A 25,160-nucleotide genomic window follows, 5' to 3' on the forward strand; every position below is an offset into this window, starting at 1 on the left:
TACTCAGCATGCAGACCAAAATTGGCCACATACACAGGAGGATTCAGAACATACTGAGGAAGGCAGATAGTAACTTTACTAGAACTCATCTTTTAATATGAGGATTCTGAGAAGAAATCACAGATATTAAAAACTCCAGTGAACTGCATGACAGCCTTATGTAGTAGATGAGGTAATATTATACACATGTTTAAGTGCTGGACTGAGAGGTAAAGTGCTCTTAACCAGCACTCAGTGGCTAAGAATAGTTCCTGAGCCAAAGAACAGTTCCAGCACCAAAAAAACCACAACAAACTAAAAAAAAAAAAAAACCCAAAACATATATATAAAAAATTCCTGCAGATTGTGCTTTCACTTTGCCTTACCTGGTCAGTTTTACTCACATTACCTATTGTTCTGCAATAAAATAAGAAGACCTGAGCACTAAGAAGATGAGAACTCAACCCTGAGGAGGCAACGTTTCCATAACCACTGTCCCCAGGGAACATCAGTGACAGGGCATTGGGGTTTTGTTTTGTCTTCAAATTTCAACTCAATGTTATCTCTAAACTTGGCAATGTTTTTCCATTTTGTTACTGTCAAGAAGTGCTCACTGAAGGAGCCAGCATGGATGCTGATGTACCAAGGTTCCTGCAGCCTGCTTCTGCCTTAGCGTCTCTGGGGAAACCCTTCAGCTCTCCAGACCTGGGTAAACTGGGTGGCATTGGTGAGTTTGGGGACTTGGTGACACTGCCTGAACACCACAGCAGCCCAAGCAAGGTCTTTAACCTCACTGGAGCATCTTCCCTGCTGGGCTCACCATTTCAGCAATGAAAAGGACATACATTTCTGTTGAAGTGATAATTTTTTGGAAGTTGCAGGAATAAAGACTATTTCTTGGTTCATGTGAGCTTAGGCCCCACATCATTTAAGAGCTCAGACAACACATCCCGCTATTAGATGTTCAAGCTGGTTGCTTCCCCTCCTTTGTACTGAAGATGTTTTCAAGCTTTCACCTCTGGCCCTTGGATCTAAATTATCATTGCCAGCCTGAGCCTTACCTGCCAGTGGGAGCTTTACCTGCCAGTAAATCACACACACCATCCTCCTGGTCCCAAAATGCATCCCTTAAAAATACACAGATGAAAGCTCTCTTTCTCCATTGAACCGGCTTGCAGCACTTTTTGCAGGCAGAACTGCACTCATTTTCTTGTGTCCCAGGTTGCTGGATGCTGATCTAAAGGCACAGAGCTCATGCTCATTTGGCAAGTCCTGCTGACAGCACAGCACAGGCGTAAAAAAGCAACAGGGCTTTCAGGTCAGGCCTTTGGTATATTCAGCTGCCTCTGGGCAGACAGAGCACAGGGCTGTGTGTGGAGACACTGTATCTAACAGAGCAGATTTCCACAGCTTTTCCAGAAGCCCTAAAAATGGCAATAACTCCAATTTGGAAGAGAAGGGAAGATGAAGCAAAGCCTCTGCTAGAAGGATCTAGTGGGCAAAAGATACAGAGCTGGAGGGAAAAAGGCTCTTCAGCTTAATTTTGGGGGAACAAAAGATAGCTGCTCTGCTCAAGGTCATTAGAGCCAAGTTCCAAGTCTGGATGTCCCACAGTCTAGCCCAGAGCCTGAACTATCTGCCTGCTTTTCCTTTCTATGCTTGGCCTTGCAGTCACTGCATCTCTAATAAGCCAAGACACTTCAGAGATTTTATTCTCCTTAGAAATACTATAATAGTCCTTCTGCATTTTTATCAGAGTTATTAGCATGAAAAAAAAATGCTAGGAGAATATAGACTTTATCTACTAAAGTTGTTTCTCATATTCATTGCTGCCTGTGTGAGTATTAGCATGAAGGAAAACAGATAAAGCACAAAAGGAAAGCCTGGATACTCTTGGAAACTCATTAGTGAAGGAAGTCTCAGTGCAAAACATAACGAAACCTTCACCCGCCACCTCTGTGAAAGATGGGTGCTCATGCTTAGAGTTTTTTCCTCTGATTAATTTGTTTCCTGTGGAAAAATCATGGTAGTCATCATTTGATCCACTTGTGTCATGACACCTTTTTCATGCTTCCTGCTCTTCTTCAACAGCTGTGAATAGTGTTGGTCTAAGCCCTGAGCATACTATGGAAATTTCTGTCTCTTTCTGGGCAACGAAGGTGTTAGGAATATTCAAGAGTTATACAAAAGTCTAAGAATAGCTATCAGCAGTCAAAACAAAGGTGCAGTGAGCTCCTGGCCCATCTGCCTCAGTTCTCCTCATGGGAGACCTCTAAGACCTGTCCTGTCACCAATTACATTTTGCAGAGCTCCACTGACATCCTGAAGAAGAAAATGTCTTTGTACTCACTAGAGGCTTACAGATGTCTCTCTCTAATTAACTCATATGCACTGTTTCAAACACAAAACTTTAACATCCAGAACAGTCTGCAAAGAGGTGTTTGAATACCTGCTGGATGAAAAGCAACTTCATTTTGTTAATTTTAAACTTGCTAGAAAGGTAGCTTGGTTTGCCTTCCCTTCAGTTTTATAACAGAAGAAAGGGTGAAAATTTCCCACTAATATCTCCATACCACTCAAAGTTTGACAGATTTGTGTCTTGCTCCCCCTAAAGTCATAACATTTCCAAGCACTTTCCTGCCTGCAGAAGCTTTTCAGTGCTCTTGGCCTTTGGGATGCTGGAAGGGTGTCTCAGCTCCACTGCATAATGCTCAGTCCTTTGCAAGACAAAGGCAGAAGTTTTTGAGAGCCTCCCAGTTAAATTTTGCATGGAGGCATTGGGAGGGCTGGCTCGTGATGTGGATGGCTGTGCCCCAGGAATGCAGACCTCATGCTCTATAGAACCTCCCTTGTCAGACATGAATTCTCTGACTTTGATCGAGTTACTGAAACCCCCTTTTGCTTGAATGGTCCTCAGAAATGCTCTCCAGCTGCTCCTCCTGCTCCAGTGGCTCCTCCCGCCCCTGCTCCTCTTGAATCAATAGGGATTTGAGATGTGAGGTATAACTCTTCCAGAATCAGCCCTTCTGGTTTAGCAGATAGCCACTTGAATAACCTCCAGAATAAAGCTAAAGCATTCCTTTTCATGGTGATGAGGCTACAGAATTGGATATTTGTCCACATTTGTCCAACAACAGAAGCATTTGCAAAAGTGAATGAACACACAGTAAAGGGACACAGATTTATGAGCAGAATTATGACAGACTACATCTAAGGTGAAAGGGATTAAGAACTCCAAGGACTGAAAGATGACAGTAAACAATGGATATTTAAGATCCAACACAGAGCAGCAATAGGTGAATCCCACCTCTCCAGGAAATCCACTTGAGAGTGGTTTACATGGGCACCTGTAGATGCATTATGGTATATTTTTTTTTGTATCTGTGTACAATAACTTGGCTGCATATGCATGTTTCTGTACAAAAAAAAAAAAAAAAGCATCCTCTATCATTCTGAGCTATTTAGGCCTGGCAGAACATGCCAGGCTGCTGCTTGAACCATGAGTTTCCTGGGTACAAAAGTTACACAAGTCCTCATGTCAACATGAATTAGGTTTTCAGCCACAGCTGCTATTATCTCGGGGTTTGCCACTAATGATGTGCTCAACATGTTATATATGCTAATACAAGCATCCTTTTGGCTTTAACTTGGTGATATAACTAAGGTGATGACCTGGAGAAGCAAGGCCGGTACCTCTCCTGTCCTTCTGGAAAAGCACAGGATTTTCCCTCTGACAAATGCCTCAGACCTCACATAAATGCCATACAAACAGTACTTGGCAACAGCATGGTCTGACAGGTGTTTGGCACTGGCACAGCTGGAGAGCAAGTCTGTAATAAGGGGGTGATTTTAATCTTGTCATCTCGGTCTTTTCAAAGGTGAGACCACTTTGTTCCATCAACATTTAGGATGTGAGCCTCATCCTTTTAAAGGATCCCATAGCACATGCATGGCAACAACCACACGGACTGCAGCTGTTAGTGAAGTCCAGCATCTCTGATCCAGCTTTCCAGCACTGGCTCATACCCATATAAATCAAGGAAACAAACCTGTCACAGCCAAAGTGAGAAAGAAACAAGAATTCCTGCTCGTGCATCCATTGTGGAGCAGCAGGCAAACAAAGGAAACACCTGAATCCTCTCCTTGCAGGTGTTCTCCTCTCTGAGAAGGTTTTAATTTCATAGGTTATTCTACTTTGATGGTAACTGGCATTGCAGGCACTTGCAGCCCTGCTCCCTGTGGTTCTGGCTATTTCTTGGGCACTGGAACAGACTGTACAGGGACATGGTCACAGCACCAAGCCTGTCAGAGCTCAAGAAGCATCTGGATTGTGCTCTTAGTTACACAGTTTAGTTTTAGTCCTGAAAGGAGCAAGGAGTTGAATTAGATAATCCATATGGATTCCTTCAAACCTGAAATAGTCCATGATTTTATTATTCTATATCCTGAGGCTCTCTTTAATCAAGCCAGCAGCATACAGCTGATAAATCTTTGCCCTGCACCAGGAACAGCAGTGACACTGAGCCATTGGGTTACATGGGGCACAAACACCCTGGGTCCCATAAACCCTCCCTGAACAGATGAGAACTGCCTCAGCTGGCAGAGGTACCAAATAAGCACAACAAGCTGACCATAAACTCAGCATCCTCCAAAGCCAACACATTTCTTTGGGCACTCAATGCTGTTTGGCTACTCCAGCTGAAGAAGTTCTGCTCATACTGTGACATCTCTCTATTTTTCCCCCTCCAGACCTGCAAACCTATTTGTCTATGCATGAAAATAATACAGAGATAAATATATTTTCTGACATTTTTCTGTAGAGTTCAAAACAGAAGAAAACAAGAACTTGCTTCAACTACAGCACAACTAATACCATAAACATTATGTTTCCCACCACACTGCTCACTCTCACCACCTGACAAACACGAGCTGGTTTCCAAAGGTTGAATCCTGAGTCTCAAAGGCTAAATTGTGTCTGTCAGTGGGAGGACTGCAGGAAAATGAATGCAGAGATGTGGTTTTTATGGCCCCCATGTTTCTAGCCTGGCTCAATAAAATTTCCTGCCATGAGCAACTGGCATTTCGATTGTAATTTCACATGATGAATTACCACTATATACAATCAATATATCATAACCATAGAAAGAGCAAATGCGAAGCTGCAATGGTCATAAATGCCATGTTCTCTCTAGTGCAGCATTCTTCCTTTACAATCACAATCCAATAGTTTGAAATTCTCTGAGCAATTGAGTAGCCACAGATTCCCTGAAAAACATCTCAACAGATTCCTTATCTCATTTTCAACACAAACCTTGACTTCTTCCTTAATATGTTCGTCTCCTATCCTGTCAATCTTTTCCCATTGTTCCTTGCAACTTGAAATTTCCCTTTGATCCTGAGGAAAACACCCTCAACCAGGTGTGATACAGAGCTACAGACAGAAAGAGCTCATTCTCTTCTGAAGTCTAGGCATTGAGACTTTTTTTTTTTTGTGCAGAATAGAAAGTTTGTAGCCAATATTGCCTTGAAATCACCATCTTTTTAAAATGTAAATTAATCCAGTCCTGCTACTTGTTTCCCACTGTTGATCACCAATGAAAGAGTTTTCCAAGATAGATAATACAGAAATTTTCAGCGGTTATTCTGTATCCTCAGTTTTAAGTCCTCCAAGTCTTATTACTCTGTCCTGCCTAATATTAGAAGTAAAAAAATATTCCAGCTTTTTTTCATTCAGTTTATTAATGAACAGATCCAATTGGAAGAAAGACTATGACAGACTTCTCATAAGCCAAATTTAATCCTGCTGAAAAATTCAATAAACTCAAAATTATGCTTTCTTTCTGTTTTTCATCCTTCCAGCCAATTTCTTTTGTGCATTATCCTCCACGAACTCACTGCTGCTTATACAAAGGAAAGATTATGATTTGAATTTGATCAGATTTTCCATGCTCAATGCACAAAGAAACTCAAACAACATGAAGGGGAGAAAGCAATGAACACTCTAAAGCTTGTCTGCAAAAGGAGACATAAAGGTTCCCTACAAAATTCCAACATCTTTTGTATCCTATGCACTCCAAAAGCAACCTCTGAACTACATCAGGCAACAGCAAGCAATTCATTGTTGGGCCAGTGAAGGATTAGATCTTACCTTTTCTCCTTTCTCTCCTATGCCATAGGCTTTGCCCTAGAAAGGAAAAAAAAAAAGAGCTAAAAATGTAAATTTCAGAACAAGGGCATCAAACAACACTACAGATACGTATTTCATATTCTCCTTGTTATGCATCCAAGATCTATCTCTCTTTATATATAGACATACAAGTCACTTCAAAACTACTGTAGGGAAAGCAATTTTCTTTGGGCATAATAATTCAGTGGCAAATTAAACTAAAAACTTATCCCAAATTCTCCTACTGCAGCCAGAAAAACATCTTATTTTTTATTCATGGAAGAGCATGATGTTACATTTCCAAATGTGAAGTTGCCAACAACACTTACTGGAATGAATTTTACATAGGGTTAAAGATTTTTTTGCCTAAAATCTCAGCCTGGCATTTGCATTAATTACAGCTGGGGGAGGCTGTGTCTTGGTCATCTGAATGTAAAAAGTCAAGAGGGATTTGCATCTTCTTTGTGCTCAGTTGCCTCATATTGTCCCCCAGCAGACGTGCAGCTGTGGTAATCAAGTGCATCCAAGTTCCATATTTAATTAGAAGGTCAGTATTAAGTCAGTTATCAGCTCTACCCAGGGATGAAACCTTCATCTGCCCCTCTCCAAGAGAGGCCAGTGAGTGCCAGGGAGATCAGGCTCCTCCTGGGATTGAGCACCCAATGCTGTGAACAGGTTCTCACCATGAAGGAGAAAACTACTCACATTTTCATTTCCTTTAGCAAAATCATTGGGTATTTCTTACTTACTGACTCTCCTTTTTCTCCTCGGAGTCCAGGAAGCCCTGGGATGCCTCTTTCTCCCTTGAAACAGAAAATGTGTTAATATCACAAAGTTAATTCATTCCTTTCTTAGACATAGAAGGAAAGTGATGCAACAAGGGTTTGACTGAAATAATGGACAATTTTGGTTCCACCAGTTTCTACAGCCAAGATTTCAGCTCCTGCCCTAAGGACTGGGTGTACCTAATTGCATGTCTTGTAAACATCCAAGTTTTCAGATTTATTTTCCCTTTTATTTTTCATGTGAAAATACTGGTAGAAGCCTTTGGAGTGCACTGGCAAGGCAGAGAGTTTTCTCCTGTGAAGTACTTCAAATGCCCTTATTTTTTATTAAGAGAGGAAATATTTGCAAAGGTGCTTTGCAGAAGACCTCGAGGGTACATGCCAAAAATGCGCAAAAAATAACCTGAAAATATTGTTAAGATATTAGAGGGGTTTTTTTTTATTTTGTAATCCAAGCCCCTTGTTTTCAGTCTAAATTTTCACTAAATTTTCAGAATCAGCTAACCTTTCTCTCCCCCCCCACAAGTGTGCAACACACAGAGTCATTATTCCTGCTTGTTCCAATGGGAGAGAAGGAAAGTAACATAGAAAAGAGACAATTGAAAAGATACAAGTTATGATGGTTGGAAAAGTTATAACTGGAGAAGGACATACACAGGGAGGAAAAGAGAAAAATGGTCAATCAAAAACCAAGCAAAACTTTTTCTTTACTTTTCTCCTAAAAAGTACAGGAGTAAAGGGGACAAAGAATCAAAGATCCAAAATTTCATAAATATTTATCAGATACAGAACTTAAAATGGTGCCAAACCCAGCAACTGCAGAAAAAATCCCTGTAAATAATTTTCACACACTTCTCTGCACTCTCAAAACTAGAGGAAGGAGACCAGTGGGGGATATATCCACTACTTGGACTAGTTTAAGGCTATGTGCTGTGCTGCCACCAGTTCCTTCAATTCCTGCAGCACTGGGAGCTGCTGGGGAGCAGAAGGCTCTGCCCATACACTCTGCCCAGCTTCTTCCCGATTCTCACCCAAAATGTACAAACCAGAAACGTGCTGTGCTGAGCACCCCATCTCTCACTTACAAATGCAATGTGCTCACCTATTTGTGCACTGTGACGTCAGTACAGACTTAAAATCAAGCTGGAAAAGTCTCAGACCTGGAGCAGGACCCTCCAGAACCAGAGCATCAATATGTCTGATGGCCTCTGCTCTCCCCATATCTCCCCACAGGGAGCACAGCAGGGTTTAATTTTGTGTCTCTATCGAATTTATGCTGATCTCTGCCCCCTCAAAAAAATCTGCTTAGCAACACCAGGACCTGAAAACATTTGCCAGGATCATCCTTTCTTTTCCCTAGGTGAAGAAATGCTTTTGAAAGCACAGGAAATATGAAAGTTTCTTTCTTTAACCTTTCTGCTTTGCTTTTTTGCTGAAAGAAAGAAAACTCACAGAGCAAGTAGCACATACACAAAAACTATGTCATTGTCAATTAAGAAGGATGTGGTAAAATTCACAAAAATTTTTATGTGACCATCTCTTTTAAGTCACTTTCTAATTTGGAGGAAAAGATGCATCCTGCTAGAGCTTGTCTAAATAAACTGGACTTCACAAACTTCACAATGGTAGGTAAGACTTGTAATTTCTTTGTGTATAAAAGCACCTCTCACAGAGCAATGATTTTGTCTACTCTTGGATCAATAGCAGTGCTGGAAGAGAGAAGCAGCCTGTTGATCATCAGCCCAGTGCCCCAAGCAGCCATCCTGGCTGCCTGCAAACAACACAGCCTGCAGAGGGACTGTGGAAGGAAAATAAATCAGACTGGGTTGTCATTAGCATCTAAAATTTATCAATAGGACCCAGCCTCAGACATATGAGCCAGTTCTGCCACAGCTATTTCCTGCCTAGCTATTTCCCAATACAATTCTTTACCATATCTCATTCCAAAACACATCAGCTGTGTCTCCATGCATTACCCTCACTTTGGCAGTGTGGGTCATTGAGGCAGAGGTGTTTATCTCCCAGAAATATTTTCCACTTTTTTTGATAACTGCAAGCTCTCCTGTTTCTCCCAGCCTTTGAAAGCTTAGAGAAGATGAGAATCACATTATCTTCATCTTTCTCTAATAAATACCAGGTGGTAATGTTGGCAAGCTGCAAATAAGCACTAAATTCCTTGCCAAGGGCAGGATTTTAGCCCAGGTAGCTCAGTAATGTTGCAGAGAAAGAGGAGGAGAGCTAAAATTTATTTTTGAACATGGAGCAAGGACTGTGACAAGCTGGTCCTTGGCAATAGCAATGTAAGAACTGCTGTCAAGAGTGGTATTTGTTATTGAATCTCAACATCTTTGCAAGATGGGAGATAAACATACAACTTGCCTTATTTAGCAGATAGAGAAGCTAAATAATTTGTCTCAAATCATCATATTTACAGTAAATTGTTGTCAGATCCTACATTTAAATGGCATCATCCCCAGGTCCTTGAGACTGTTACACAGTCCTGCCTTGTCTGTGTACAAGTCTCAAAACCACCACAGCCAGGGCAAAGTCACTCGCATCTGCAGGAGTGGGACAGTCCTTTTGGGGTCTGTTCCAGAAAGCCCCTGATGCTGTTCTTGTAGACACACTCCTCTGTATCCACCAGTGTGTCCTGCACGCAGTACTGACCCATGTGAGACACTGAGGCACCCTCAGCAGCACACAGACCTTGGCAAAGCAGGGGAAGACGATGGGATCTTGCTGCAGGGCCCTTTTGTCATTATCACCATTGTCTTTTCTGCAACCTCCTCACAACAGCCATGGCTTTGCTGTTCCTTAAAATAGCCCATCGCTATTGAAGCTGTCATGGATTAAAATAGAAAGCTCCTATATATCTTTATATGGAGGCATAAGGAGCCTTTGTCTGCACATTTGAGCAGTAATGAGCCCATGTTCTTTCATCCCAGCCTCCAAAAGGCATATTCTTATCCCCAAAACTCTCTCTGCAGACAGCAGACCAAGCTTTGCCAAAAGACAGCACATCTCTGAAGGTGTTTGACCCTCCAAAACCCAGAGATTATTCATTTCCCCTCCCACAGTCTTTCATAATAACTGAGTGACTTTTGGTGGGATGCTACTCAGTTATTCACCAAACAGGTATAAATTCAGTGACTCAATTTGCAGAAGCAATTCAGACGAAAATATTTTTGAATATAACTTTTCCCCTAAACATCTTTTCACAGATAGTAAAACTGGGAGCTACCAACACCACCAGCTTTCACCTCTCCTGCCATGTTGTGACTCTTACAAGCCCTTACTTTGAGTCTATTGCCTCATGGCTCTCTCTGTAACCAGACACAGAAGGAAAATGTGTTTGTGCTGAATGCACACACATGTATATCAGAGAGGCCTGCAGAACAGGCAGGGTAATAGAAAGGCTGCACTGTGAAGCTTGAAGCAGACATCACAACCACTCTCCTACCGTTTTATCTAGGAAGAAGAGTACTGGGGGAAGTGGCCTATATTTAACATCATGACTCAGGCAGTCTTGCTAAGGATAAAAGATTGAGACTGATCCTTTACCCTTAGTCTCAAGAAACTTTCTGAAGTGTGACTGGAAGGCTGCTACCTCAACTATGCACGTGTATCACTGTGAGAAAGGCACAGCATGGCAGCAGCACCTCTGTTTCAGGTGACCTGCCATGGAAGCTGTGCATGACCTAGTGAATAACAGTAACTTGCAAAAATGACAGTTTGGAAGCTACAGGAAAGGATTTTGCAACACATTTACTCTAAGAATGATGTAAAGCAGCAAAAGAGAAGCCTAAATGCGAGCGTAAATGAAAGATACAAGATCACAAAAAACTTCTGCAGTCCCAGGCTCATCCAAAACTGTCTGAACTTAATCATATACTAAATTGACTCTCATTTCTCACAATCTTCAAATCCTCAATTTACTCTGAAATTGTTTAGCTGTTGCTGTTTTTATTAACCAAATGAACTAGGACGTATTACTGACCTTTTGACCCTTGGGACCTTCAAAGCCAAGTGGACCGCTCTCCCCCTAAGATAAAAAATACATGATTAATCAAACTTATCTTCTCATTTTATATTCAAGCAAGGGGCCTGATCCTAGGACGACAGGAGGACAAAAAAATGTTTTCAGGTTTAAGCAGAGAAGATAATAAAGCTGACATGCCCTCAGGAGCAATGACAATGAAACTGGTTTCTCAGAGGTCCCAGTCAGAGCCAGAGAAAGCAAGCACGTTCCTTTCAAAAGCCATGAGATTTTTTTCAATGTGGCCACATTTACCTTCATAATCTGTTTAATTTTATTTGAAGAAGGATCAAATAACTGAACTAGATAAGAATAATCACTTTGTTTTCAATGTTGCAACCAGGACTACCAGCATGACCAGAATCACTGAATTAGGCAAAGAGAACACCAGGGAAACTTCCTTTACCTCTATAGACATCCCAAATGAAACATTCTCATCTCAGCACTCACCTTTTGTCCAGGAGGACAGGAGCAGTTGAAAATCTTGAGATGTCCAACTTGCTCACTGCCAACAGTGGGCCTCACTTCCAGGGGAGGTGCTTCCGTCAGGACCGTGACCTGGCACTGCACCCAGACACCCAAGGTCAGGACAAAGCCTTAAATGCCAGAAAGCTTCCCCTTCCACCCACTTTAGACAAATCCCACAGGCACCACTGTGACACACAGCCAAATGTGTCCTCATGAGGAATGAAATCCCACAAAAGCCATTCATCGAAGCAAAAGGGGAAAATGTGGCAAAATAAACAATGAACCTCTTTAACCAAGATTGAGGGGAGAAGAGTGAAAGAAGGGTGGAGGTTTCTAGTGAGAGTTGGGCACAGGAAAATAAACTGCAACTGGCACTGGTTTTAGCTGTTTCCAAATAAAGCCAGTGGGAAACATGTTGAATATTTCATGCTGCATTTCTGTTGTTCTATCATCACTTTGGGGTTTTGTTTCCCCTGACAGTTTGACAAGGAAAGAGGAACTTGGAAACTTCAAATTCCTCATACTCATCCCTCTGCAGTGGCCCTCCTCTGAGCTGCTACACTGCCAATTACACAGTTAGGTTTCAATCACCCTTATTAAACAAAAATTATAATCTCACACTGCCACATATTCCCTGGTTTATGTAATAGATTTTCAGTGGAAAGTGTTCATGTGAAAATGAATAAATGACAAAAAGGAGCTTACTGGTCCAGAGGGAATGTCGCAGCAGGTCTCCAGCTCGGCGTGCCTGGAGTCACAGTAAATCACCATCCTCTGAAGATCAAACTGGGAGACAAAGGGAGGCAGCATCTCAGACACAGTGAATTATTAAAGACCCTGTGTCCTTTTGCTTGGACACAAACAGAGCAGGCAAACACAAACAAAAAACAGATGGTGCAAACTTCAGAGCGGTTCTGTGGATCCTGTAGTCAATCTCTATCTCTCCCTATCAATAATAGACCAATACCTCAGCATGCTACAGGAGCTGAGATAATAAGACTTTGAAAATGTCTATTCAAATTCTGGTCCAGGTTTTTGTGCAAATCCCTATGTTCTGGCCAAACTTCTGTCTGAGAAGACATATCCTGGCCACGTCTATCCTTCCTAGAATTTCATCTAGACACAAAGTCTATTTTCCTCCTGTTGTGCCTTGCATCTTCTGACCATTTATTCCTGCGTGAGAAATGCTATGAACACATTTGATATGCACCTTCCATCCATTTTGCACAGCCAAGAAAGATTATACAAGTCTGAAATACCAAACTATCACACATAAATTATACCAGGGTAACACTGATGCTGGACAATCAGCGTGTGTGTCTTGACTTTGGTTTGTTTGTACTAGGGGTCATTTAATATCTGAGGAATGGAGAATATATCACAACTCTTTTGAATTAACAAGTTTTCTTTTTCCCTCCAACTCTTTTTATCACCTGTAGAAACATTCATAATGCCAAGATCAGATGAAGACTTTTCTGTGTGCGTCAGTACCCAGTTTGATGACATTTGTGTACAATTTTGGTTTTGCTTCTAACTGTAGCACATTCTGTGACTAGACAGAAATACGAAATAAATTTCTCATTTTTAATCCCTATTTTGGAGATATAGTATCACATAAAAATACAGCAAATCCTGTGCATCATAAGGTGCCAATCTGTCTTAGCTATGTAACACTGGTCCCATTTCAGCAATGCTGCCTCAGGAAAAGGGTCAATTACAACACAACCCCCCTCATTCACAGGCTGCAAACCCAAAGCTGAGCCTCCACCCAGCTCTAACCAGCAAGCGCAGTACTTACATCAATGGGGACACTGTCATACAAGCGTTTGCCAATCACAGTCTTTCCTTGAATGTCAATGTTCTCCCTGTCCTCAATGGGCAGCACCTGGACCAGCTTGCAGTCTATGTACAGGGAGACAGCCTTGGCCTGGATGCTGAGGGCGATTTTGTGCCAGCCGCGGTCGAACAGGTCGCTGACGCGCGCGTTGCGGAACACAACCCTGACGGCGTCCCTGGTGAGCCCCACGGCGTTGTACTCCAGAGCCTTGTTCTCCCCATCCAGCCTGATGGACACCTGCGAGCAAACAGGGGGGTCTGCTGAGAAACAAAGCCTCCTCCTTCCTCCTGACTGCTTTCCATCAGCACCCACAGCCCCAAGCCAGGGGTGGCACCGGCTGCGGTGAGAAAGCGAAGAGCACAGGATGGAATTTTGTGGGGGATATGGAAAAGAAGCCTACTTGGGCTCAGTGAATAATTGCTCTCATTTACTTGGGCTGGTAAATAAGATGGGGCTCCACAGGCCCACAACTATAGGACTATAGGACTATAGGAATGTGCCCTCTGTTGACAAAGTGACAAAACAATCTTTTGTCCCACTATGATCTTAGAAGTTTCTCTCCTCGATTAAGTGAAAAAGCATCTCATAAGGCCTAGTGGACTTCACCTCAAACTTAAGGATAGCTAATTGGACTAGAGCCAAAAAGTCCCACCTGGGCAATTTACTAGAAAAAGAAAAGAACATAGAAACTAATCGCTTTTGTGGGGTGTTTTACCAGGGGCAGGAAGGCCTCTTGCACCTAAATTGGTTTTTCTCTGGAAAGAGTTTGTTATTTTGCCTTTTATTAAAATCTTTTTGTTCCCAACACTGCCACAAAAGCCATCCTGCTGATTTTATGCCTTCTAAGGTAGCTGAGCTACCTTGGGTGTGAAATAGATCTCCAAGAGCTTATGAGATCTGGCTATTCTCTTATGAGACTCCTATTTCACACAAGCAGCTAAAGCCTCCTCGTGTGAGTACAACCCTTGGCATGGTTTCAGCACAGGCCACCTAGTGCCATGGCTGGGTGGTGCTGCAGGTCATGGACACCACGCCAAAGCATTTCCCCAAAACTGAACCTGGTTTGGATCCCTCTACCTCATGTTCTCCTCCACTGCCTCCCAGCAGGCTCTTTACTCCCATCACATGTCCTCAGGTGTCCCATGGGATATGGATAAAATACCTCATATGAAACCAGTGAAACCAGTCTGCTGAGCTATGGCACTGCCCACACTTTTATTTCAGTTGCTTTGGACAGAAAATTACACCCCAACGTCTGTACTGCAAGCTACAGAGCAGGCAAAAATAGGTGTTTGAAGACATGCAACTTTGAGTTAATTTACAAATTCGTGTCTTCTTTTACCAAAGCCAGTCAGCAGCAGGGATTGGAGCAGGCAGAGCCAGGAATGGTGTGCCCATGAGCTGCAGGGCCACCTTGGCCCTGTGCTGTGAGTGATGTGAGCAGCCCAGGGTAGGCTGACTCCACCTCTGACCCAACTTCTCCCTGCAGCTGAGCACTGTGCTGACTGGGAATGCCAGTTTGGATCAAAGTTGGCCCAGGAGTGTCTGCATCTGTGAGCTGTGCTGCAAGGGAGCAGCCAAATCACAACCAACCCCACATGAAACGAGGCTCATGGGGCTCTAAGACACTTCTGGCACCATAATTTTTAAGGCACTTTTGAAATTATTACTGGAAATATTGAGTGTTTTTCTCTCTCCACACCTAAGCAGTTCAAGTTCTTAACTTCCTGCAAGAAATACCAAGTGATAATTCTCACTCTGCAGCAGCTAGGAATGTATGTAGCACAGTAAATCACATTTCATTTAATGAAGCTTCAGCTGATAACTTTCATATACACCTTTTACCACTGTCTCAAGCCCAGTTATCTAATTCTCCAAACTGCACCTGTTCTTCACTGATAGTTCCCAAAATCCTTTTAAACACCAGTCCCAAAGCAGCAATACTGAATTAGAGAGTTATGTGAGCCCATGCTGACAGCCCACTTTAGAGTCCTGGGTAATGCCATCACCACTATATTTGGTGCTGAGCAGAAAAATGTACAACCCAAATCACTCCCTCCTCAAGCACCCTCAAAACCCTAAACTCTACCAAGCTTCTAAAAACTTGTGTAGGGACATTCAGCCCTTTAGTACATACTTATAGTATTTTTTTTCTGAGGACCTGAGAGATCTTGAAAGAAAATTATTTGATCAAATTGTGCAGCAGCCAGGACTCAGCGTTTTGGAACTATAACAGATGTCACACCCACACCCAGAGCAGGAACCCATAATGCATTTACAAGTCACCTAGAAGGCTGTGCAAAACCTGACATAACTCTCTGCTCTGTAGTACATCCCTGTGACAACCTTTTCCCAAAAAGGCAAAATATTTTCCCAAAGCAGAAGGATCTGAACAAAACAACTGAAAACTCAACAGTAGTTTCAAGAGCAAGGATGGTATTTTTTGTCCCCCTTTCCAACTAACACATTCATTTGCATCCTAATAACAACCAAGGTATATACAAACATTTATTTGGGGTTTGAATTAAAGGTAAAATATTTGCAGCAAAATCCACTGAAAAAGTAACAGGATTTTAGAATTTTTACCGGTTCACAAGAAAAAGGAGTGGGAGGTTAAGGCAAGAAAACTGGGTCATGGCCAAAAAAAAAAAAAAAGGCTGTTCCTGCTGGCTGTAAAAGAGCCTCTTACCTGTGGTATGCCATACTTGTCAATAATCTGCCAGATATACCAGTCCTCCTTCCTGGAAGCCTTCCGGAATTTGAAGGTAGTTACAAAGGCATATTCATCAGGCAGGCCTTGTGGAAATACATCCCTGGCACGGGGAGGGGAAAGAGAGCAATGTATCAGGCTTAAGAGCAGAACTTCTAAAACTCTCTCCATGTCCCATCAACGCTTTCTAAAAGCATCATTGTAGTTCCTAAAAAATCTGCTTTATTTGTTGAACATGAGCTGGTGCCCTCCAGGTTCTGTCTCTGTGGAGCTTTTTCATCATTGCAATAGTGAAGCTCTCAAATTGGCTAAAATATAATGGAAATCTGCAGTTGAGTATCCATCATGTTAAAAAGGCTGTTTTTCACTTCATGCTTCTGTTGATGAAACCTGTAAATAATTCTGTTCTGTTCCAGATGCACTGGAGACCTGTGACTTCTGAGAATGGCCAGGAACACCCAAAACCCTCTAAATGTACCAAATTATAGCAACAAATATTATAATGTCTGCCCAAAACAGGCACTACAGCTCAGGTCTTTGTTCTTTAGCTGGCAGCCCTGGATAACAGAAGTTTCTCAAATCAAACATTGCAAACATATCAGGCAGAGATTTACCCAGTGTGACACCACAACCCCTGCACATAAGCAAACACATAAAGTAAGCAAAAATCCAACACTGGTTTTCTCTACTTCATCATAAAAACCTGTCATAACATGGGGATTCAGGGTGGAACAGAAGGGATAACTAATCCAGTATCACTTTTTTTTTTTTTGTTACTAGCCATTACTGGATGCCTAAGAATGAGAATGAACAGAAAAAACATCTCTCTTGTACCTCTGGAGCTTTGGAATCCAGGTGTATAATTCAGAGACAAATGCATATTCTATGTCAATAGCTTTTTATGGATTTATCTCATACAGGCTTCTGCATCCTCCCCTTGAACTCAGGTAAACTTACAGCACTCACAACATCCCTTTGACAAGGAATCACCCACTGCTGCCCATTGCATAATGAGCCTTCTCCTCTTTGTTAGGACCAAACTCAGATCTTATCAGGGAAAACACAATGAACGTATTCTTTTTCTATCTTTTATGCCATCCACGATTTTTCAAATTTTGCTTGTTATGCTTCTAAGCCATCTCTTTTCCCACCTGAAGAATACAGTTAACATTGTTCTTCATGCCCAAGCCAGCCTGCTCCTATAATCATTCCCAAATAAACCTTTCATAAATATCAGAACATCTGAGCAGTCAGGCATAAGCACTCAATACAAAACAAAACATAATGGCAGCAATTAATGAAGAACAAACTATGGAACATGGTCCTAATGAATAGTTAACATAATCCATCACTATGCAAAAACTGGCACAGTCCAAGGCACATAAAACCAGAAGCCTTTAATTGTATTAAAAGCAAAAAGTCCTCTAAATTTCCAGAACACTGTTTTGCAGTTGCAGCAAATGTTGAGATCCAGTCTTTCCTAATGCCAAAATACCCAATCATATTTTATTCTGTGCTTTGAATCTCCCATCTTTTCAGCCAAGTTATAAATTCAGAACACTCTGGTTTCATCCACTAATGTGGCTTTTGCTGTATAAAGTGTCCCTGCAGGATATGCACCAGTATAAGTTGGTTTTCCCTCTAGGCAGACAGAGATTTTCTGAATTCTTCCAACACAAAAGAAAACTGAACCAGGCTCTCACTGGCTCCCTTAAGAAATCCTTCCTTTGGGAGAGCAGACAAGGCTGTCTCACTTCTTGGTACTAGTTTTTTAACCAGGGAGGTCCCAGTTGCCTGGAAAGTCAGCAAATCTACAAGAAGGGCCAGCAGGAGCACATGGAAGTGAACAGAAGTAGGATCTGGAAGGAGGGTTGCCTTAAACTAGATGTTAGGAAAAAATTCTTCTACTGTAAAGGTGGCCAAGCACTGGAACAGGGAAGTGGTAGATTTGCCATCCATGGAAATATTCATAGAAAAGGGTGAATGTGGCATTTGGGGACATGGTTTAGTGGTGAACATGGAAGTGTAGCATAACAGTTGGACTCAGTGATCTTACAGGGCCTTTCCAGACTTTTCAATTTTATGGTTCTGGACAGCTCTGAGCTGGGAACATGAATATCATTGTGCAAGTTTAATTTCAAAAAGGCTTTTCAGATGTTTAATACCCAGAGAAATAACTGGGAGTTAGGTACCTAAACATCCCAGTGAGTCTGGCCACACCTCATCACACAGGGCTGACAAACAGCCCATCAGGTAGATTTAAACTGACAGAAAGCCATAATGACCCATTACCTGCCATCCTCAACTGATTTTTAAAGCTGCTGAAGAACCAGCTGCAAGTTCCCAACAGAGAAAGGTTTCATGCCAAAAGCAAATCTGAAGACACTCTCATTGCTTTGAAAATGTGATAAAAGCTGTTTCTGAAGTCATTGGTCCCTGTATCTTTTACAGAGCTGCATTGCTACATGAATAACAAAAACTTTGTTTAGCAGTTTTAACTTATTTCCTCACTTAAAAATTATCTGCATCTACAAGTTCAGCTTTACTTGGGAAGTAAGAGCAGGAGCTGCTGTCCCCAGAAATGTTTTATGTTCTTCTTTCACACAAGGCTGAATTGAACTGATGATCGATATTGTGGAACTCTGCTGGATGCCTGGTACCTACAGGGAGCATTCTGCCAGCTCCTTGGTCTATAATTCTGACAACAGGATAGATTGCAAAAAAGGCCCTTATAAAACTCCACGACAAAAGAATCCCCCAGTGCTGCAGGTTAGTCCAAGAGTCAATTAACTCAACTACAAGGTCAGGTGAATCACAACTTTTACAAGAAAAAAAATATTAGTAAGAAGGCAGAAAATTCTTTTAACCATTGCTGGTTTTCAATATACAGCAACCTTCTCACATGCTTTAATTTGCAATAAGAGCTTTCATCTGTGGCAATAAGCATGAGGTCCTACATCTATAATAACACTATGGAAAAAATTATATTATCAGTTCTCATTTCAAACACTGAATCCAACAACATTTAATAGCGTTTTTACATTTGGTGAGGAAGAATGCAGTTAATGTACTTGAGCAATTTGACCAATTTTACCACAGCTAAGCCCGTTAATATGAAATGTAACCCATAAGATCTGCAAAACCAAGTTGGAGGAAGCCAGTTCGTTTAAACATGCTTCATATCACGAGGGGCTCTCAGAACGACAGGAGGAAAAAAAAAAATCAGAAGGAAAAGGAAATGGAAAAGGAAAAGGAAAAGGAAAAGGAAAAGGAAAAGGAAAAGGAAAAGGAAAAGGAAAAGGAAAAGGAAAAGGAAAAGCTACAGAAAGATGCATCTCATACATCCTTGGCAGACATCTTTTTGACTTCTACTTCAGAAACCTCAGTGATGGAATAGATACATCCTCTCTAGGTAATTTCTTCCTGTCTTTCTCTGTCCTACACGCTGTAAAAAAAAAGAGGAATCTGTCCTAAATCTAACTTGTTGTCATTTTATTTTCCCAAAACAACTTTTTTCCATAAGAAACCATGTGAGCAACTTTTTTCCTGTGCTTGCTGCAATATTTTCTGTGTTTCTCAGCTCTCCCTACAGTCCTTTACTCACTACAAGACCAAAAAAGCCTTCAGTAATTCCACCTCCACCATGCTTTATCTCCTTCACTTTGTTAGAAACAGGAGACACTGAGGGACCTCTCGAGATCATCTCATCTAAAGAAGGTTTTTCTTGTGCTTAGATTTCATTGATTGACATTATTCCCATTCCTTCTTGTCCTGTCAATGAATATGACTAAGAAGATTCAGGCTGTGTCTCCTTTGCTTCCTCCCCATCAGATATTTATACACATGGGTAAGATCCTCCCTGAGTCTTCCCTTCTCTAAGCTGAACAAGGTTTTTTTGTCTCTGCTCTTCTTAATATGCAATATTTGTTTGGGAAAAGTAAGAAAAAAGGAAGCTTTCAACCAGTTCCATGTTCAGTGTGGGGGTTTTAGGTGGCTTTTTGTACAACTTCTTCTCTTGGAAGGGGACAAATGATGACACTAGGGCAGGAGCTCATGGAGAAACCTAAGGCAGCTGACTGAAGTCAAAGCTGACATCAGGAGACGCAGAAAAACACACCAAGGTATCATGCCCTAAACAACACAAGACTCTGTATTGGTACAACACTGTGCCAATATAAAGAGCAAATAGATCATGACCAGAAGCTTGGCCAAGCATCAGGTAATTCTGTGAGTTGGTAGCCGAGATCATGGTCAAGTCAGGCAGAACCAGACCAGGCGAGAGAAACCTGAGGATGGACACGGCCAGCAGGAAGGCCCTGAAGCCACAACTAGGAGATACAGAACAAAAGGGTGAGCCAAAATCTTGGCATTAGCCAAGACACCAGTATTGAGAAACAAGTATGAGCATCCAAAACCAGAATTCTGCAGCACAGTTTTGGCCAGAAGATCCACTGAGAAGCCATGAACAAGCAGTAGGACAGCCCCAGTTACGTGAGGAGTGAGAAAAACCACCAGCCAGATTCTGGGGCCAGTCCTCAGACAACTGCAGAGCCCTGTGAGTCCCTCAGTGATCAGGTCCTTGACTGAAGCCAAGCTCTGGCTGCTGGGTTTGCTTGCTCACAGATGATGCCTCACCACAAGAAGAAGAAAGTTCATAGTTGTAGGTTACAGATCAGAAGATGAGTAGGCACCTTTCCCAGACAGCTAATCTGGCACTTGGTAAAAGTACTATTGCTTGTATAAAAGAATACAAATCCTTTAAGCAGATAATAAAGTGAATTACATATATTAGTCAGTCAATGATTTTGTATCTAATTATGAGATGTTGCTATCAGTTGCTAAACATTGCTGGAGGTTATCTGTGAGCCACGACAGATGTTTTTGTTTGGTTTATTATTCCAGTTATCGGTTTTGAGCAGCTTTACAAGATTTCATTTTCTGTGAGCAATGACCCCATATGCAGCATCTCAGAGTCCTGGCATACAAATGCTGAAATGAACCAAATATGCTAACACCTTCCATGGTGTTATACCCATTTGGGTTCATTCCCAAACCACAGGAGTGTGAAAGTTACAATACATAAGGCTGAAAATGTAAAAATCCTCCTTGAATTCCATGTTTCAGAATAATTCAACAGGAATTTTATTCACTTCAATCTACAAATTAGGGATGTTTTACTTCTAATTGTCCCGGGTGATAAAATATTCTGCTTATTTTAAGGGCACCAGCAAAAACAAATAAATGGGTGCAATCTGAGCAGATGGAAAGCCGTCATAGCCGGTTGGTCTGGCTTCACTCCCTCAGTGTTTCTGAGAAAACAACAGAAACAGCAACAACAAAAAAGTTCTTCTACCCTTACTTTGAAAAAGGAATTCAAATGGACAACTCTCTGTAATCTGTGCTTTCTCCAATGCTTAATTAAATTCATCCTTAAAAGCACGCCCTTCTTCCCTGCTGGTTTTTGATGCCAAGTAGCCACCGCCTTTCAGCCTACCATGACCCTTTACCAAGATTTGATTTCCCAGAGGTTCCTACAGAGAATGATCCCTTCAGTTGTTGGCTGCTTCTTAACTTTACCAGTCTACACTGCAGTTCTTGGATTTCTCACCATCAGACTTGCTTCTCAGGTCTTCAAACTGTCATTCACTCCATTTCTACCGAGTGAATTATGGAAAATAAGGCTGGACACAGCAACAGTGGAGACTGAGCTGTGTGATATGAAGATTATCAGCTCATACTTGACAGTTCCTGTTTATACTCCAAGAATTGCTCAATTTTTCATAGTATCACCCAGAACCCAGAGATCACAGTGAGACAAATGAAATAGGTTTCTTACCATCCAAGTGAAATAGGTTTATGGTTTATTCCCATCCACACTCAGACCAGTTATATATATACCAAACCTCAGATGTCTTTAGCTGGCTGCATTGAATCAGATCACTGATCATGACTTTGTTTACCCTTGATATCATTTATGGACTCTAGAGAAAACAATTTTTCTGTCAGCATATCTTATTTTTTTTAGTTGTATTAACATGGAGAAAGAGGGGGGATGGAAAAAGAGCACACCAATCCTGTTGGTTCCAGGATGAAAAAAATATATTGCAAAATTAAGGAAATGTAATTCATAGGACAATCTCAAAAATGCAGTGAGCTGACAAAAAGAGATAAAAACAGAATAAAAAAATAACAGGCCTCGTCCATAAGAAAGAAAATAAGTATTATTGATTTTTTTAAGCTGAAGTTCAAACCAGCACTGAGAAATTTACTGCAAAAATGTTAATGATGACAATTCAATCCATGGCTCATAGTTAGACACTGAAATTATGCACTCACTCTTTCAAGGCTAATGCTAGCAGGGCTCAAGTGACAACCCAAAGAAACATTTGTGATAAACTGTGACACAACTGACAGCCTCAGGTCCTAAAAGACTCTGAGGACTGACTCCACATTGACACAGGATTAAAAACTGCTCATTCTTCTACAAGGCCAGAATCCACATTTGCTAACTGGTCACAGCATCTAGCAGCAAGTAGTCTCTTGTGTTTAGCACTTTTGTTACGGATATGAACAAGGCCAAACTTTCTCCAGAGAAAGAGATTCTCGTTTATTAAAATAGCTACAAGGAACGGAGTGCCCAGGATAAGCCTAGACACCCACACAGCGAGCCAAAAACGAAAACAGTGCGCTCACCCCAAGTGCACTGGGTTCTCCCAAACAACAAGTACCCCAACAGAAGAAGAACCCCGACCCAAACGAACTCCCCACATTTATAGTCCCCCTCAAGTCCAGGATTGGTGCACTTTGGATCCTCATGATGACTGGTCCATTTCCAGGCTTCTCATTGGTCTTTACCGCCGTTCATTCTGGATCAATCGTTTCTGCAGGGCTTCGAATGATTGGTCAGATGTTTCATCCAATCTTTCTTTGACCTTGCTCTGCCTCATCAGACCCCTGTTTCACCAAACCCTGGACCCTTCTAGCACATTCTTATAAGCCCCCCCTTTAACATAATACAAATAATATAACATAATTAATACAATATAATTGAACTATATCCTATTTTAACTTAACTTTCACCTATAACACTTTTTTATCTCAGTGGGAGTGAGATATTCAATATTCCCTTTAGAAGCTTTTTAGGAAGCCCTAAGTTCTTTTGTGAATGTCTTGATACTGCTCCTCAAATCATTGAGCTACACCAAGCACAACTCATGTTCTGCCAGGATGGAGTCTGCAGTGACTGCTGAGACTCCTGACCACGTTGTGCATATTCTGTGCCAGCTGAACTCAAACAGCTGCTCAAAGCAGAAATATACCTGTAGGTGCCAGATAACTACTGCAAAGTTAACCTAGAGGAACCAAATAATGTAAGGCAGAAGTTCAGATGGAAATAAAGTGAAAACCCAAAGTACTCACTCGGTTTTCTGAACAACAGGAAAGCTTCCAAGCCGTACATAAGCACTCTGAACCCCATCTTCTTTCATTCCAAAAATCTGCTTCACACTGAATGAATCCATCAGGTCAAATCCTATGTGTTACAGAAATATAAATAAAAGGCATTAATCAGGTAGTGGGACATGCCTCCAATGTACTTACATGGATCTCTTAGCCTACAAACAGCACTTCAGAAATGAGCCTTGTTCTTGTTGGAAAAAGCCAAACAGAATTCTCATATCATCTAATCCTCGCAGCCCCAAAACCAAGCTTAAACTCAATCTGTCACAAGCTTGATCAGAATTTTCCAGAAATCAGTAGCTAATTTTTGCATTGCCACAACGTCCTGAAGATGCTGCATAATTCATTAACTCCCATGCAGAAAAATGCAGAGGTGCAGACTGAAACATTTATTCATAGAATAAGAGAAAACACAGAATGTTTTTGGTGGGAAGGGGCCCTCAAAGATAATCTTGTTCCAACCCCTCTGCCATGGGCAGGTGTGGGAGCTTGTCCTGGAGAGGCTGGGCTGAGAACTGACCATAGAGCCACACAGCAGACAGTCAGTGCTTCAATGTCCCAATACCAACACCAAATCTTGGGAGAAGTCACAATGGATAACAACCTGAAGAGCAAAGGATTCTGGGACTGACAGGATGTGGCCATGCAGATCAACTGCCTGTGATTGGCCGGAAAGCTTCCAGAACCTTCTATGAGAGACTATATATGTATCTGTGTCAACCCCACTTTGAGGTCTTCTGAAGCAGAAAGTTTCAGAACATTCTGAAATCTTGTGTTTTGTTTTGCACTCTCGTTTGTGCCCCTTTTATTTATTTAATATCATAATTTAAAGGTTTGTGCTTCTTATATTTATTTAATATCATAAATATCTTCAGGTTTGGCTCTTCAGTGGAACCTGTCTCTCCTCTGTTGCTGCACCACGCGGCTGCACCACCAAGACCCGAGCATTTCCCCACGCACCCCATGGATCCCCAGGGTGTTGTTCTGATTCATCCCTGGCTGCTCCACTGCTGGCCAGGTCAGAGATCACCAACAGGCAGGTGATCAACCTGATCCTTCCCCTAGATCAGGTTTGTAAGGCTCCATCCAGTCTGGTGTTGAAAACATCCAGGAATGGGGTATCCACAGCTTCTCTGGGCAACCTGGCCTAGTCTCACCACCCTCACTGTAAAAATGTAATGGTTTATATCCAAGCTAAATCTACCCTCTTTAAGTTTCAAACTGTTGCCCCTTGTCCTATCACTATGAATTTTGATAAAAGGTCTTTTTCTTTCTTGCAAGACCCTTTCATATATTGAAAGGCCATGAGAAAGTTCCCCTGGAGCCTTCTCTTCTCCAGGCTGAACATCCCCAACTTTCTCCAAATTTCTTCACAGCAGAGGTGTTCAAGCTCTCTCATCTTTTTCATGGACCTCCACTGTGTATCCACTCCAATGGTCCAGGCCTTTACTGAAAACTCCTTGTCCAAGAAACTTGACCACATACATTTTTCATATAATTTTAATACAATTTAGTCCAATCAAGTTATCATTATCATGAGCTGTTAATCTTGCTGGAAGACAGTTGCCTAAAGTTTCTGACTTTGTTCTAACAAGGCATCTTTAGCTCAATCTTAGGCTGAAGATTTAGCTCAATCTTAAGCTTAAATCTTAACCCAAAAGTGAGTTTATGCAGCTCCAACATCAACATGGCCCCAGGCACAAGGAACACGATTTTGTGAC

At 41.7% G+C, this 25,160-nt stretch overlaps 1 protein-coding gene across 1 annotated transcript in view; it reads right to left on the reverse strand.

Annotated features, from left to right (window-relative positions):
* COL22A1 (collagen type XXII alpha 1 chain) overlaps positions 1-25,160 on the reverse strand; it is a 218,612-nt gene that overhangs the window by 122,499 nt on the left and 70,953 nt on the right. The window contains exons 5-12 of the mRNA XM_058040754.1: positions 23,401-23,512; positions 15,961-16,084; positions 13,233-13,508; positions 12,140-12,220; positions 11,417-11,530; positions 10,928-10,972; positions 6,895-6,948; positions 6,128-6,163 (exon numbers count right to left, since the gene is read on the reverse strand). Coding sequence (XP_057896737.1) covers positions 6,128-6,163; positions 6,895-6,948; positions 10,928-10,972; positions 11,417-11,530; positions 12,140-12,220; positions 13,233-13,508; positions 15,961-16,084; positions 23,401-23,512 — 842 coding nt within the window. The remainder of the gene's footprint in view (positions 1-6,127; positions 6,164-6,894; positions 6,949-10,927; positions 10,973-11,416; positions 11,531-12,139; positions 12,221-13,232; positions 13,509-15,960; positions 16,085-23,400; positions 23,513-25,160) is intronic.

Source organism: Melospiza georgiana, chromosome 1 (genome assembly GCF_028018845.1).
Source record: "Melospiza georgiana isolate bMelGeo1 chromosome 1, bMelGeo1.pri, whole genome shotgun sequence".
Taxonomy (NCBI): domain Eukaryota; kingdom Metazoa; phylum Chordata; class Aves; order Passeriformes; family Passerellidae; genus Melospiza; species Melospiza georgiana.